Source organism: Ornithorhynchus anatinus, chromosome 5 (assembly GCF_004115215.2).
Source record: "Ornithorhynchus anatinus isolate Pmale09 chromosome 5, mOrnAna1.pri.v4, whole genome shotgun sequence".
NCBI lineage: Eukaryota > Metazoa > Chordata > Mammalia > Monotremata > Ornithorhynchidae > Ornithorhynchus > Ornithorhynchus anatinus.
Window position 1 is genome coordinate 91,105,538 of NC_041732.1, and position 16,185 is coordinate 91,121,722.

General features: G+C 52.5%; 1 protein-coding gene across 8 annotated transcripts in view; it reads right to left on the bottom strand.

Moving 5' to 3' along the window:
- Nucleotides 1-529: 529 nt before the first annotated feature.
- LDLRAD4 (low density lipoprotein receptor class A domain containing 4) overlaps nucleotides 530-16,185 on the bottom strand; it is a 365,789-nt gene continuing 350,133 nt past the window's right edge. For all 8 annotated transcript variants that reach the window (XM_029065135.2, XM_029065136.2, XM_029065134.2 and 5 more), the window contains 3 exons: nucleotides 10,036-10,190; nucleotides 5,386-5,442; nucleotides 530-2,924 (listed from right to left, as the gene is read on the bottom strand). In XM_029065135.2, the coding sequence (XP_028920968.1) occupies nucleotides 2,394-2,924; nucleotides 5,386-5,442; nucleotides 10,036-10,190 (743 nt within the window). In that variant the 3' untranslated portion in view covers nucleotides 530-2,393. The remainder of the gene's footprint in view (nucleotides 2,925-5,385; nucleotides 5,443-10,035; nucleotides 10,191-16,185) is intronic.

Genomic DNA, 16,185 nt, shown 5'->3' on the forward strand with positions numbered 1-16,185 from the left:
AGCACAAAACCACATCAGCCCTTGAAGGCAACAAGTCAATAAACCCTCGGCCCCGGAACCCCGCTTGTTCTCAAAATCGAGGGCTCGGGGAAGCCGGCCCAGATCGTTGGAATGTTACCGTGTGGTCAGTCACCGGTCAGTCACTGGGAATCTAGGTCCGTTCTTAGTCTCTCCATTTCGGCCCGGAAAGCTACGCTATTACCCTGGCCCTGGACCCTCAACTCTACATGACCGATTTGGGGAAGGGGGGAAAAAAAAAGTCACAAGGTAACGGTTGTGTTCGATCGACAGTTTCCCATTCTCTCAAAAAAAGCAACAAAAGAGCCTAGTCAAGCTGGGGACGCCTGAGCCGGACTGCTCTGAACCAAATCCCGATCGAGAGTAATCGGAAAGGACGCTCCTCTGCTGGGAGGACGCGCATTCAAACGCTCAGCAGACGAGAACTCCACAAAGTCATCTCACGGTGGAACCACCCACAAAAGACAAACGTGAACACACATAGGCTGATTTGGCATCAAAACTCTGCATAGATCAGATAGTCACTTTAATAATCAGTGTTTCAGTCCAATTTTCTTTGTGCAGAAGGTGTACAGAAATCCAACCTCCAACAACTTAGCACGCGTGAGAGTACAGTACTTGTCTGCCGTGCTGGGCGGCGGGGGCGGTCCCTGTTGCAGCCGCTGTTTCAAAAGCAGTCTGCTTAAGACCATAGAAAAAGGGAGATTCTTTTCTTTTTTCCTTTCAGATGCAAACGCCAGCACATGGAAATAGCAGGCCTATTCAAACTAAGACGACACAGATCTGTTTGAAATTCATTTCCTAATTGCATTTTAAGTGCGCGTTGTGCTTTTTCTGTGCTCTAGAAGGCACTCTCCATCCATCCGTCCATCCGTCCGTCCGCCCGTCCTCCCTTCCGCCACCACCTCCCCGCTTCTGGCCCCAGTGCCCAGAGCGGCCGTTCTCGGGGAGGGGATCTGAGGATCGCGGGGGGCGAGGAGCCGGTCCCGAGCCCCGCGCTGGGTCGAGAGATGCGAACCTTCCCGGGGAAGAAGTCGATGGCTTTAGAACGGGAGTAGCTGGGCGGTAGGGTGGAGCGGCGGGCTCCCAAGGGACCCCCGCGGCCCAGCGAAGGCTCCACGGGCCGTGGCGGACGAGGCGACCAGCTCTCCGGGCCTAAATTTAAATTTCTAGAAAACAACGAGACAGCCAGAGGACAACAAATAGAGTCACAGGTTTTAACAAGATTTCCCCCCCCCAAAAAAAAAAACCAATCGTGCACTTTGAAACGATTTATTGCATAATGTCAGGATATGTGACTAAATATATTTCAGGCTACAGTGAAGACACACCCTCTCGACCCCTTGAAGACTGAAGATACTGCATCGTCAAAAGGAGCAAAGCGGCAGCGCTTCGTCATGGTTCCCGTGAACTGAGTGCGTCTGGCTTTCTGGTTGCTTTTTCATAAAACATTCACCCTAAAACTGCGGAGTAACTAAAACAGACAGACGTCTGAAACGTTGGAATCGGTTTGCTACCTTCCAATCGAGTCTCTCTACTAAACTTCACCGATGCCCTGTCACTGGGCTGCAAATTATTGCAAAGAGAACATCTAAGGGTCCCTAGGGTCACTGATCGACACGGCGTGGGCAGACGGTAGGCTCCGTGACCCAAACCCCTCTCTCTCATCTCCGGGGAGAACTCCTCCAGAGTCGTTCAGGCCTAATAAGTACTCCACAGGTGAAAAGAGACAACATATAGAACTTCACGTAAAACAGTTCCCTCATATATATATTTTTCTAACATTAAGATAGTGCAACTTTTTAAAAACACATTATCACAACACAAATGAACTCCTTGCATTCATCTAATGTCTCCACTTCCTACCTTGGCACACAAAACAGGAATTTCGGTTCATATTTAAAAACAAAACAAAACAAAAAAGAACCAAAAGAAAAAAAACAAAAAACAAACAAACCAAAGAAACATTCCTCGCCTGGGAGAACAAGCAAACTGGCCGATTTTTTTTTTTCTCCCCCTCCCCGCCGTCAGCCCGGCCACCCCGACCCCTCTGCCTTTCAGGGAGGAGAAACAGGCCGGAGAAGCCTCAGTTCTGTGCTAAGCTTCCCTTCGGAATTAAATAACCGACGTGGGTTTGATGTATATATTTTTTTTTCCTCTTCCTTCCCTCCAAATGAAAACACTGCTCTCGGTTGAAGCCGAATGGAAGTTTGTCTATTTCGATCCGCTCTGCATGCGATCCCCCACCCCCCCCAAAAGGAATCCAGAACAAAGAAGGGGCTTGGCCCGCCTGGACCCCGGGGCACCGCCGCCCTCCCGGGTCCCCGTCCTCCGCCGTCCCCGTGGCCGGTGGCGGCGGGGGGCCGCGGGGAGGATCAGACCAGGTTCCCGGGTTTCCTGTCTTTGCCTTTGCTCGGTACTATTGTGCTCTCCACGTGGTTCTGCTGGAATTGGAGTCTGCCCCCTCTCTGGGCGTTGCTGTGCTGGTGATGGAAAAAGGAGGAGCCGGGGTAGTGCCCCATCACCTCGCTGTAGGCCGGCGGGGGCCCTTCCACCCTACCATTCCGGCTCCAATTGGTGGCGCTGATGCCCGAGTTGCTGCTCGGCGGGCAGGGGCCCCCGTGGTACGGGGAGACGTCCATCAGGTCGCTGTCGAACACGGTTCGGTTGGGCGGGGCCCGCACTGACTCGCGGTTCAGTTCCATCTGCTGCTCGGGATCCCGCAGCTGCAGCATGCACGGTCCCTGGTACGGGGGCGGCTCCTCCCCGTCCGAGAGGGAGATGGTCGGGGGCAGGTCGATCTCGTGCTGCAGGTACGGGTAGGTGGGCTGGAACCGGCTGAAGCGATCCCGCTGCATGAACGGCGGAGCGGCGAACCTGTCCCGGGCCCGCGGCGCGTACATGATCTGCGAGGGAGGGACCGAGGAAAGGACGGGGGTACGCAAGGAGGAACAGAGAGGAGGGCGGCGCGGGGGACGTCGAGCCCCGGGGTGGCTGCCACTTTTCTAGGTGAGCTCACTGTGGGCAGGGAATGGGTCTATTCTATTGTTACAGCGTACTCACCCAAGTGCTCAGCACAGTGCTCGGCACACGGTAAGCGCTCAATAAATACGACTGACTGACTACATAGGAGGCGTCAGTCAGTCGATCAATCGGAGGTATTCTTCGATATCTTTCTGGCTCCCCCATCCACACTCTTCCCCAACCCCCACAGCTAAACAGAGTTAAACACCTGCCCACCAAATCCAGACCTCCAGTCGGCCCGTTCGTGAGCTCGTGGCCCGCCGCCCCGACTCCTCCGCTCTCCTACCCCGGAGCCCCGTAGACTGGTTGTGGGCGGGGAAATGTGTCCGCTTACTGTTATGTTGTACACTCCCAGACATTTAGTACAGTGCTTTGCGCACAGTAAACGCTCAGTAAATACGACTGAATGAATGTATGAATGGCGCAGGAGGGTTCGACAAAACCATCCATCGGTGAACAGGAAAGGGTTCGTGGAAAAATAAAAAAGAACGCACCGTGCTTTCAGAACCAGCTTACTGAATTTAGCTTTTGTCCAATTAGCCAAGGGCAGGTCTTCCCACCAAATCTTGCCTGCCCCATCACGTTACACCGTTAGACTGTAAGCCCATCAAAGGGCAGCGACTGTCTCTATCTGTTGCCGATTTGTACATTCCAAGCGCTTAGTACAGTGCTCTGTACATAGTAAGCGCTCAATAAATAACTATTGAATGAATGGCCATAATAATAATGTTGGTATTTGTTAAGCACTTACTATGTGCAGGGCACTGTTCTAAGCGCTGGGGCAGATACAGGGTAATCAGGTTGCCCCACGTGAGGCTCACGGTCAATCCCCATTTTACAGATGAGGTAACTGAGGCACAGAGAAGTGAAGTGACTTGCCCACAGTCACACAGCTGAAAGGTGGCAGAGCCGGGATTGGAACCCATGACCTCTGACTCCCAAGCCCGGGCTCTTTCCACTGAGCCATGCTGCTTGACAAGATTTATAAGACAGATAATTATTAACTGTACTTTGGAACCACATTAGGGATCAGATATGCTAATAAATGCTGAAGAAGAATAAAACTGTCCACCCTATGGTAAACTCGGAGACGAACAGGCAAATTGGTGTCTTGTTTTTGTCCATCTGTCTCCCCCAGTTAGACTGTAAGCCCGTCAGTGGGCAGGGATCGTCTCTATCTGTTGCCGAACTGTACATTCCAAGCGCTTAGTACAGTGCTCTGCACATAGTAAGCGCTCAGTAAATATTATTGAACGAATGAATACTATGGACTCGGGTTGGCTGAACGTCAGTGGTTCTCCACCAATTTCCCGAGTATAAAGCAGAGGCTGTCAACTAGGGTCGAGACTCTCGTCTTCAGAGCATGGGAGGGAACAGGAAAATTATTTTGGATAATGGGGAATTCCAGGAGACCCAACAAGGAGCAGCAGTTAGTACCAGCAGCAGTAACTGCAGGACTGGAGCCGGGGGTGACAGAGTAACTTATTCAGTTCTCTGGGCTACGAGGCCCCCCGGAGCCTCTCTCTGTGGCTACTAACTGCTGCTGCTCACCACACGGGAGCTCGATTTCTTCCAGGCACTTAGTACAGTGCTCTGCACGCAGTAAGCGCTCAGAAAATACGACCGAATGAATGAATTCTGATACATTTCTCCGGGAGGGGTGTGAGGCAGAGGAGGAGGTGTTGAGACACCAATCAGCAGAACGAGACAATCCTTAGAAGCCAGAGACCTAACCCCTGCTCCACCACTTGACTGCAGCGTGCCTTTGGGCAAGTCATTTAATTGCTCTGTGCTTCAGTTTCCTCAAATACCTCTTCTCCCGTCTACTTACACCGTGAGCCTCATGTGGCAAATGGACCGCGTCTGACCTGATTATCGTTTATCCAGCCCGGAGCTTAGTACAGTGTGAAATACCACAATCCTTCTGCTTTATGTCACAGGATATTGGGCGTAAGCACTTAATAAATACCTCAATAATTAAAAAGTTACCCCCTATAAAAAGCAGGCCCCAGAGAAGTTCCCGTCTGTGGGTTCCTTTCACGTGGACTGCCCACATCCGCACGATTTACTCATTCATTCGATTCATTCAGTCGTATTTACTGAGCTCTCACTGTGTGCAGAGCACTGTGGTAAGCGCTTGGGAGAGTACGACATAACAATAAACTGTCACATTCCCTGCCCACAACAAGTGATTTAGGGGGTGGGTTCTGCTCTTTGTACATCCTTAAAATTTTGCCATTTCTGTCGGTGTCATTTCCTGCCTTTTCATCCCCCTCCCCAGGACTACAGTAACCATCCCAGGACCCCGAGCCCGATAACCCATCCCGCTGAGCGGTACTGTACCTCTGAAGCGCTCTGACCGGGCACTGAGCTGTCTGAAGAAGGCCACAGGCACCCTTCCTGGCAGTGGAGAGGGGAAGGGAAAAAGACAGGAAGATTGTTAACTTTTTGCAGTAGCAGCAGCCGAAGGGCAAGTTTGGGCAGACAAAAGGCTTTTAGAAAATGATCACGCCCATTATAAGAAACTTCTGGAGATCCACCCAGAATCCTCTGTTCCCGACACAAAGGGTGATGGGTGAGCCCATCAAAGAAAATGGAAAATTCAGCACCTCCACCCACCCCCGCATCTACAGTAAACTTAGAATCTTTTTTTTTTTTTTTAAAGTCAGAGAAGTCTCAGCTTAGACCTGCTTCCAAGCCTAGCGCAAACTCATTATTGAGGCTGTAAACTTCTTGTGGACAGGGATCGGGTCTACCGATTCTGTGTCACTGTTCTTTATCAGAGCTTGGCACACATAAGCACTCAATAAATACCACTGACTGACCGATTGATTTACTTGGCCTTATGACAAATGACACTAGAATCTGATCCCCTCAGCCTAGGAAGGGAAAAATTCCTTGTCAAGAAGCCTCCTCCCGTTATATGTCTAAGGCTTGAACTCACACTCACTCTCCTTTCTCCTCTCCCCTAAAAGCCCCCGCCTCCTAAGGGCGGTGTCTGGGCCTCTGCCCCAAACCCATTAGATTGTACGATCCTCGATGGCAGCGATCGTTCCTTCTTTTATCGTATTTTCTCAAACATGTAGCGAAGGGCTGTGCACACAGGAGGTGCTCAATAAACCCTACTACTTGAGCGTAAGCCATTCGCATCCTTTCCCTCTTCTTGACCCGTTAATTAAAGTGGCTGCACAGGAAAACCACCCAGAGCCCGGAAACCTCAATCTGTACCTCTTGGCCTTTTTTTTATGGTATTGGTTAAAGCTGTTCTATGCACCGGGCACTGTTCTAAGCACTGGGGTAGATACAAGGTAATCGGGTTGGATATGGTCCCTCTGCCACGTGGGGCTCACAGTCTTAATCCCCATTTTACACATGAAGGAATTGAGGCATAGAGAAGTGAAGTGCCTTGCCCAAGGTCACACAGCAGACAGGTGGTGGAGCCAGGACTAGAACCCAGGTCTTTCTAACTCCCAGGGCCCGTGCTCTACTAGGCCACGCTGCTTCTCTGCATGCTATTTTGCATGCCCTCCTCCCACTCACAATTCAGGGCCCAGCAACCTTTCAGTGAAAGGAGCATCGATCGGACTCGGTTATACAGGAGCTTAGGAGCTAAGGCACTGACAGCATCAGGAATACTACTACTAATAATATAATCGTGGTATTTATTAAGCACTTACTTTGTGCCAAGCACTGTTCTAAGTGCTGGGGTAGATACAAGATAATCAAGCCCCGCGTGGGGCTCACAGAGGGAGAACTGAATCCCCATTTTGCAGGTGATGGAACTGGGGCCCAGAAAAGCGAAGCGACTCGTCCAAGGTCACACTGCAGATAGGCAGCGGAGCTGGGATTAGAACCCGGGTCCTCTGACTCCCAGGCCCGTGCTCTTTCCGCTAGGCCGTGCTGCTTCTCTCGTCAGTCATTCACTGACGCTGCATCCCCGGGTGGATGAGCTTAGCCGAAGCCTCACTACGAGCCCGGCTAATCGTCCAGCCCTTCGTCACCACGCCACGGGGTTCCTGTGCCAACAGATTGATTCTAGTGCCAGTGGTTTGCGCACCACAACTTGTGCTCCTTTGCCCCTGCAATGAGGTCCCCGTAGAGGCCCCGGGTGCCCTGTGCCAGTGGCGAGCCAGTGGTGGGTCAGTGGGGTGACCCGATGCCCCAGGGCCATATCCCTGGAGTCTCAAGGCTGAGACTTATCCATTTTCCCTGCAGGAAGCTCCATCGACATCATACCTCTCTCTTCGGCTACTCAGTTTCCCTCCCCAAGCACGCAGCTCGTCACCTGAGGTCTACTGTTGAGCTGAGGGTAATCTGGTGAGGCGGGTCATTTGGAGGGCACTGGATCTGGCCTCTTTTCCCTTTCAGGGTTGGTGGTACTCTCTCAAATAGGGCTGCTCAGGGCTCCTCAACAATGCTGCTGGCTCTGCAGTGACCAGGTGACCGACGTCCAGACCCACCCACTCATAAAGGACTTAAATTCAGGGATCAACTACTTGGCTTTGATGCTTTGGCTGAACAAACCATACTAGTACTACTACTACTAATAATAATAAGCAGTTATTAAGTGTTGACTATGGACTAAGATCTGGGGTAGATACCCTAGACTGTCACTCCCACCCAGTCCCCCAGTAGCCAACAACATCACCATCATTATCATCATCACCAATCGTATTTATTGAGCCCTTACAGTGTGCAGAGCAGGGTACTAAGCACTTGGGAGAGTAGGACACAACGGAGTCGGTAGACACGTTCCCTGCCCGCATTAATATAAATCATTTTAAATATATAACGTATAGATATGTACAGAAGTGCCGAGGGGCAAATATCAAACGCCCAGGGGTCACAGGTCCGACGACACAGACGACACAGAAGGGAGAAGGAGCTGGGGAAAGGAGGGCTTCGTCGGGCACTGTGCTCGATGCGAAGTGCGAATGAACGCATGCGTCGTGAGGTGGGTGGTTAGGGAGTGGGTGCAGCCTGGAGCTGGGGAGCAGAAAACCTCAGCCCCCTCCGAATAGCAAACCCCCCTGGCACCAGCTCGGGCTGCCCCCCTGCCACGTCCATAATCTGTCCCCTCTGGGTTCCGATGCTTTGTTCGGTCCCGCCCCTGGCCCGGGGCGCAGTCATGTCCTCCGCCAGGCCAGTTTAAGAAGAGCTGACGTTCTGTCCCTGGGGCCTACGGGGGAAGGGCTGGCACGAGGAGTCCGGGCCTGCTCCACTCTGGGAATTCCTCGGCCAAATGGCTGCCCTCGGGCCTTCGGAATCATCATCAGGAGGAAGAAACGGGGCCCCGGCAACGCCGAGAATGGAACGAATGGCCCGAAACCACGGGCCATTCTGCGGTTGTGTTTACTTGCGATGTACTCTTCCAAGCTCTCTGCCCACAGTAAGCGCTCATTAAATGCCACTGGGTGATCTGACTTATTAATTGGGTTGGAAGATGGTCATTCCACCTGCCATTTTGTACTTCCATGTCGGTCGCGGTTCGATTCCTCTACAATGGGGAATGGAGCTCATCTGGCTGGGGCCTGGAACTCACCTAGACTCCCTCGAGAAATACACACACACGTGTACACACACACGTGCACGCCTTCCCTGCCTCCAAATGCCTGTGAGCAGCTAAGTGCCTCTGGCACCAGCGTCTTCCGCAAATCCCTCCGTCCTGCTTTTAGGAAGAATCGTCATTTTCCGCACTGCCGGCCCTGCACTGTGGATAACCTGTGCTGAATCACTTTCCGCTGACATCCTCTAGACTGTAAGCTCATTACGGGCGGGGACTGTGCCTGTTATACCGTACTCTCCCGAGGACTTAGAAGAGTGCTCTAGCACATGGTGAGTCCTCAACAGATACAATCGATCTGATGAAATTTACCTAATTTCCTCCCCTCCCCACTTTCTTCCTCCGCCCCGGAAAAGGCTTCACTTCTCTAGGTGGCAGTAACAGGTTGATTTCCAATGCTGGGCCTTTGGGGAGCTGGATGGGGTCACCTTGCCAGTCCACTGGCTTCCTGGCTTGCTCCTTAATCCCCTCCACGGATCAATCCAGGGAGGGTTATCGCCCTCACCAAGCCAGAGATCCAGGCAGCCATGAGGCAGAGGTGCCAGGCTCACCGTCCGGTGGGGGCTCCGGTGCAAACTGCAGTCTTAGCGCTTAGCTGCTGCCCAAGCCACCCGGGCCAGGTGGAAGAGAGGTGAAACGAACCCGTCCCACCGGATCGGGGGCAGCGGGGGTGGGAGGGACGGCTGTGAGGGCCACCAGGAAAGGCTTTCGGTGAGATGCATCAGCTCGTTGTCACTGACGGAGAACATTCCTCCTTGTGGGGAGGAAATATGTCTGTTACACTGTATTCCCCCAAGCACTTAGTATAGCGCTCTGCACACAGTAAGCTCTCAATAAATATGACTGACTTGTCTCTTTCAGGAACTCAGGCTTTGTCCCGTGTTTCATCCCCACCCAGATGGGGCAGCCATTAATCATTCATTCAATCGTATTTATTAAGCACTTACTGCAGGCAGAGCACTATACTAAAAGCTTGGGAGAGTACGACAATAAACAGACACATTCCCAGCCCGCATCGAGCTTACAGTCTAGAAGAATGAGCTTAATCATAATTGTGGTGTCAGCGGTAATCAAATCTGACCCGATCCCGGTCCTACATAGGGCTCACAGTCTAGGGGGACGGGAGAGGTGGTATTTCATCCCCATTTTACAGTCCAGTTAGTCCCGAGGGGCCTGGGGCCTCAGACCCAGACTGGCATCCCCCCCGTGGGTTCTCCTTCCCCTCTCCCGACCCCCCCCGCCACCAGCCCGTTCCCGGGAAGCGCCCCGACACAGATCCGTCCTCATGGCGGCACGGACCAGACGGCCACGGCCACAGCTCCTCGTGGCCGGGATCTCCCTGTCCTCCTCCCCAGGACCGCCTCCCTCTCCACCGGGCCCCGGGAGGCGGGCACATCCAAGGCGGGATCGGGACGAGGGGCAGGACTCACCGGCTGCAGCGCGCCCTCCTGCCCTCGGCTCTGGCTCTGCCGGTTGACGAAGGAGCGTGTGGAGAGTTTGTAATGGTTCAGCAGGCAAACGATCACCACCACCATCACCGTGATCACCACGATGATGACGACGATCTGGGCGAACTCCAGTTCCGCTGGAAGGAGGAAAGGAACAGGCAGGTTGGCAGAGTTTTCCCGCCGCCCTCCCTCTCCTGGGCTCTCTCAGCCCCTCCCTGACAACAGCAGGCGGCTGGCTCATGGCACCCTGGCACCGTCCACTCGGTCCTCTCCGCCAAGTGGACTCCTGTAGGCTCCTGCGGGCCCTTCGGGGTGGGGCTCACCAGCCTCTGGGCTGGGTCACTTACTGGGATTGACCGTTCGGGGCCTTTTCTCCCCATCAAAGCCTCTCATCGCCGTTTTCCTTCAACACCTCGGTGGACCCATCTCCCAGGCGCGGAACTGAGAGTCCGACATTCGAGGGGCCCAAAGTCCCTGAGCACTGCTCTGCTCAGAGGCCGATCTTCCCCGAATGCATTGGGTGACAGAAGTCAGCGCGGACCCTGAAGGGACGGCTCCCCTCTCCCCAACCCCAAGGTTGGCGATGGCGCCCCTCTGAGTCAACAGCAGAACAGGGTTAACAGAACCTTTTCCCAAGGACCGCCCTGTGCAGACCCCCTCCCCAGCCTACCCGGGCCCCAAGAGAATTTGAGGAAGGACCCAGGGTATGAAGCCCCGATTTCCACGGGATGGGGGTTCGGTGGGGGTGCTCACTCAGCCAGAAAGTCATGAGATCAAGAGAATTCAGGCAGCTCCAGGGACCCAGGCAGAATGAAGTAGGTGCCCTGGGGTGGGAAGAGCTGAGAGGGAGACCCAGACCTGGGCCTGCTGCCCAACCTGAAAGCCACAGCTCTCTCCTCAGCCCTGTCGCCCTTCCCGCCAACTGTGTATCTACAGACTGGTGACCTACATATAAGACACGAGGTAGCTCTTTGAGGGTGGGGATCGTGTCTACCACCAACTGCACTCTCCCAAGTGCTTAGTACAGTGCCCTGTACACAGTAAGTGCTCAATAAATAACACTGATAGATTGATCCATTTAAAGAATAGCGACATTAAAACCTCTACACCCCGGACACATTTAGCAAGGAGACTCGGCAGTGACCAGGCACCAAGACTGCAACCCTTCCGTCTTTCCACGAACCTAGCCCCGGTCTCACCCTTGGCTGGATGTCAAGGGCCGATACCGAGGGAGAATTTTACCTCAAAGTTACCGCACTAAAGAAGGCCCGGCGAGAAGGAAACCAAAACCACAGAACGGTATCCATTGACTTCTGTAGATGCCAAAATGGTCTGCCAAGAAAGCAGGGAGATAATGGACGAACCCAGAAACTTGGTCTCGTTTCTCATAGGCAAAGGTGGGAATGCTCGATTGAAAGAGAGAGGGGTAATCCTGCAGATGGGGAAAAAAAACCCCTGGGAATTCCCAGGTGTTTTCCTTTTGTCGGAGTCACTAATTGCCTTATGGTCATGAGTAGATGGGAGGGTTGGTCCCCACGACGACGGCCGGGGCCAAATCTCCGTGTGATTAATTCTCTTTTACCCGGAGGATGCCTTTCTACGTCACCTCGGGGATCCCGAGGGCCATGCCGGTAGCATTTCGCAACCGTTTCCAGCAAAAAAAAAAACCCACCATTCAATTCTATACACCCCAATCACTTCAGAGAGCACTCGCGATCACTGAAAAGCAAGGTGAGTGGTGACGCTGTCAGAAACGCCAGCGAGGCAGAAGGGGATCGGCCGGTGCTGGCATCTATCCGCAAAGCCAGCCTATAGCCTGCACCATTTTGAAGGGAGCCATGGACTTGAAGGGTTTTGCTGAGATCTGTAAGTAGAAAGAGAAACCTGCGTGGGCTACAAGTGACGTTCAAAGCCCCTCCGGAGTGTGGACGGACTCATATAGGGGAGGGGGCGCCAGAGCCGGACACACACAGGACTAGAGACCGGCCCACCGCAGGTCGGACAGACCACGGACACCGCACTGAATGAGTCATGGTCGGGCCAGGCGGGGCTCCCGGTGCCCACCAGGCCTTCCGAGCCAGCTCCTTCCGGTCCTGACGGACCACCGTCGGTGAATCGGGAACCACAGCCACAGATCGGGGAGAAGGTCTCACGGAGGGGAAGGAGGAACTCCAAACCAAATGGGAGATGAGGTCACGCTTTCCCGATGATCGTAGTTCAAAGATCTCGGCCTCCAGGCGGAGGAAGGCCCAGGGAGCAGGCGAATGTGCTAGTCACGGGGAAAGGCAGGGAAGGAACTACTGACTTCCACCAAGGCCCTGCGTTCATTTGGCCTTGCCTGGGGTATTCGATGGGGAGGCCAGCCCCCAGACCAACAGGCTCCTCCCCACCCAGCCCATCTCCAGGGGCAGAGGGGATTCAACATGTGAATCGGTTACTTCCCGGCACAAAGAGAGCCCTCAGCGTGACCCAGATGGAAATGGAGATGGAGATGAGAGTGAGGGGAACAGGGAAAGCTAGAATGGAAACTCCTCAAGGGCAGGGACCGGGTCTACTAGTGATGTCTGCTCTCTCGTCGGTCCTCTCCCCTTCCCCCCTACCGTGAACCTGCAGCCTGGTGACCTACAAGCAGGACGCTGAGTAGCTCCTTTAAGGGCAGGGATTGTGCCTGCCAACAATATCGCACTCTCCCAAGTGCTTAATCCAGTGTTCCGCACGCAGTGGGCACTAAGTGCATACTATACAGCTTGACTGAGATGAGGGTGGTGGTGCAGGGGCGAGTGCTGGCGACGGAAAAGGTGATGATAATAGTAATAATTATTATGGTATTCGTTAAGCGCTTACTATGTGCCAAGTACCGTTCCAAGTGCTGGGGTAGATACAAGGTAGTCAGGTTGTCCCATGAGGGGCTCACAAGTCTTAATCCCCATTTTACAGATGAGGGCACGGAGGCCCAGAGAAGTGAAGTGACTCACCCAAGGTCACACAGCAGACAAGTGGCGGAGTAGGGATCAGAACCCGTGACCTTCTGGCTCCCAGGCCCATGCTCTATCCATTAGGCCACGCTGCTTAGCAAGATGCTAACACCCTGGTGGAAACAGCCAGTGCACGGCAACCCAGTGCTTGAGAGCATACAACAGAGTTGGGAGATGTGGTCCCTGCCCACAAGGAGCTTATCAATCAATCAATCAATCAGTGAGAAGCAGCGAGGCCTATAGAGATAGAGCACGGGCCTGGGAGCCAGAAAGACCCGGGTTCTGGTCCCGGCCCTGCCACTTTCATTCATTCAATAGTATTTATTGAGCGCTTACTATGTGCAGAGCACTGTACTAAGCATTTGGAATGTACAGTTCGGCAACAGATAGAGACAATCCCTGCCCATCGACGGGCTTACAGTCTGCTGTGTGACCTTGGGCAAGTCACTTCACTTCTCTGTGACTCAATTACCTCATCTGTAAAATGGGGGATTAAGACCACGAGCCCCTCTGGGACATGGATTGGGTCCAACCTGATTACCTTGAATCTACCCCAATGTTTAGAATAGTGCCTGGCAAGTAATAAGTGCTTAACAAATACCATAAAAAATGATATTTACTGAGCACTTCCCATGTGCAGAGTACTGTAATAAGCACAATACAACAGTTGGTAGACACTTTACCTGCACACAAGGAGCTTATCAATCAATGGAATTTACCGAGTGCTTTCCGTGTGCAGAGCACTTTAATAAATGCTTAGAAGAATACGACACGAGCCGGTAGACATATTCGCTGTCCACCAGGCGTTCACAGTCTAGATGGAGAGACAGACATTAAAATAAATATATTTACAGTCTAGAGCCATTAGCAGTCTGGATTTCTGAAGATGGAATACTATAGCCCATGGACTACCGGGTGGGCCCACAAAATTATTCAGAAATCCCACACTGAATCTAGAGATAACTCCAAAAGCAGGAGAACTTGACCTGAGGACTCTTTCCACGCTGCATTCCATTGGCTTTTGAGGAATTTAAACTGACTGTTCTATTTCAATTCAATCACCGCTCTGGCCCGGAACTCCCCTTTCCTCCCCCAAATCACCATCATCATGGTAAATATACTAGCTGCCTATGAAGTGTTTCCTGGATGCACACGCGTGCACACACATACACAAACACACAGCTTAATTCAATTTATCTTCTTTGTTCAAGCTAAACTTGGCTCCTAAACTTGGCAGGTGCCAGGATACCTTTGATAATTTAACTCTGAAGAGGGATGGAAATTTCTGAATGTCTCCCAGAAGGGTATCCTGAAAGTCCAGGCGCATTTCCATATTCTTCTCTCCCCACCAAAAGCACTAACATGGTGCACAGACAGGACTGGCTTCTGTGGGACTCTGCCAAGCATTTTGCACAGAGTGATGCACACAGGAGGCACTCAATAAATCCCGCTGCCAGAGGGGACCTCTGTCAGTCAGCTCCACACCAGCAGGGCCCACAGTGCAAACTCACAGGCTGGGAAGTTGCTTGGTTTCTACTACCTGCCCAGAATTGTTCTTTATTCCATTTTAAACTAAAAGTTTGGGAGCTGCTGGTTCTTCCTCCATCACAAATCCTGGCTCCCCTCCTTCCTCTCCACCCTAACAGCAGTCTCCTAGCACTGGCTCTTGTTATTTCACAGTTAAAACTACCCTGTCAGCTTCCTCACTGGCCTCTGTCTTCAGCCTCTCCTAGCTTCGGGCTGAACAACTCGCTGCTGACTGGAACATCTTCTTACAGCGTGGTTCAGGTTCCAGTTCTCCATTCCCCCTAAAAACCTCCCTCTTCGTCAAGCAAAAACTCCTTTCCAGTGGCTTCGGTGCTGCCCACCGACTCTCTCCGCCTGCTCTCCTCACCCCTACGCCCCAGCCCTTATTCTGCACTCTTCACAAGCTCACCTTAAAAACTCTCCCATTTTACTCATGGCAAAAAAATGGGGATACTGCTGGGAGAGGAAGTGAGGATCCTGGCTCTGTCAACTTACCTGCTGTGTGACCTTGGAGAAGTCACTGAACTTCTCTGTGCCCCAGTTCTGTGCCTCATCTGTAAAATGGAGATTTTATCTGTTCTCCCTCCTATTTAGACTGTGAGCCCCATGTAGGAATGGGACCGTGTCCAACCTAATTAACTTGGATCTACCCCACTGCTTAGAACAGTACTTGACACAGAGTAAGAGCTTAGCAAATACCATAATTATTATTATTATTAACCCAATGGGAGGTGAAGTGAGGATCCCAATGAGAGAGGAAGTGGGATTGACAGATATGAAAAGGAAGCTCCTGAAGGATGGAGCCGATGTGAGTTTCTCATGGGCAGGAAGACAGGGAGGGGGATGGCTTCTGAAAGAAAACAATAGACTGACTCCCTGCCCTATCTATTAACACGAAACCTCACAGTGAGGTGGACAAAGTGGGCAGGAGTGACCAAATACGAGGGATCCACAGCAGCAAAGGTATGGCACTTTGTGAGAAACCTGCTGCAAGAGAAAGAAGAGAGGTATGTTTTGCTGCAGGGAGGAGAGGAGGAAAAGAGAGAAGGGAGGATGGGGGGGGGGTGGCGGGGAGAGAGAGAGAGAGGAAAAAAGGCAGTGTGAACTCAGAAGACAAGGAGAGGAGACCTCATCTAGAAAGGGGACAGGCCAGATTGCACGAAAACTCCTTTAGACCGTAAAATCACTGAGGGCGGAGATCTCAGAAACTGTGGCTTTCACTTCTTCAAGTTTGCCTCCTTCGCACCTAGTCCAGTGGGTGTTTCCGCCCGCAGGCTTCTTTCGGTGCTGGGGATGTAGGGTGAGGAAGAGGAGAATGGAGGCAAGAAACATTCAGTGTGAAATCAGAAGGATGAATGACAGGTGAAAGAGGCCCAGGAAAGAGAGAAAAGAATGAAGACAGAGGACATTATCGAGACGCCCCTATGACTGGTCTGAGTTCCCTTAGCAGCCTGCTGTCTGTGTCCCTCAGGCATCTACTGATATAGTGAGTAAGTCAGGGTGGGGAGATTCAAGAATCACATTAATTTTCCCCCCTTCCCACTCCCGTTCTGAGGGTCGAGGCTCAGGATTATCTCGCCTATAATTCTCCAATAGCGATGGGTTAGCAAGAGAAAAATCTATGGGTAAC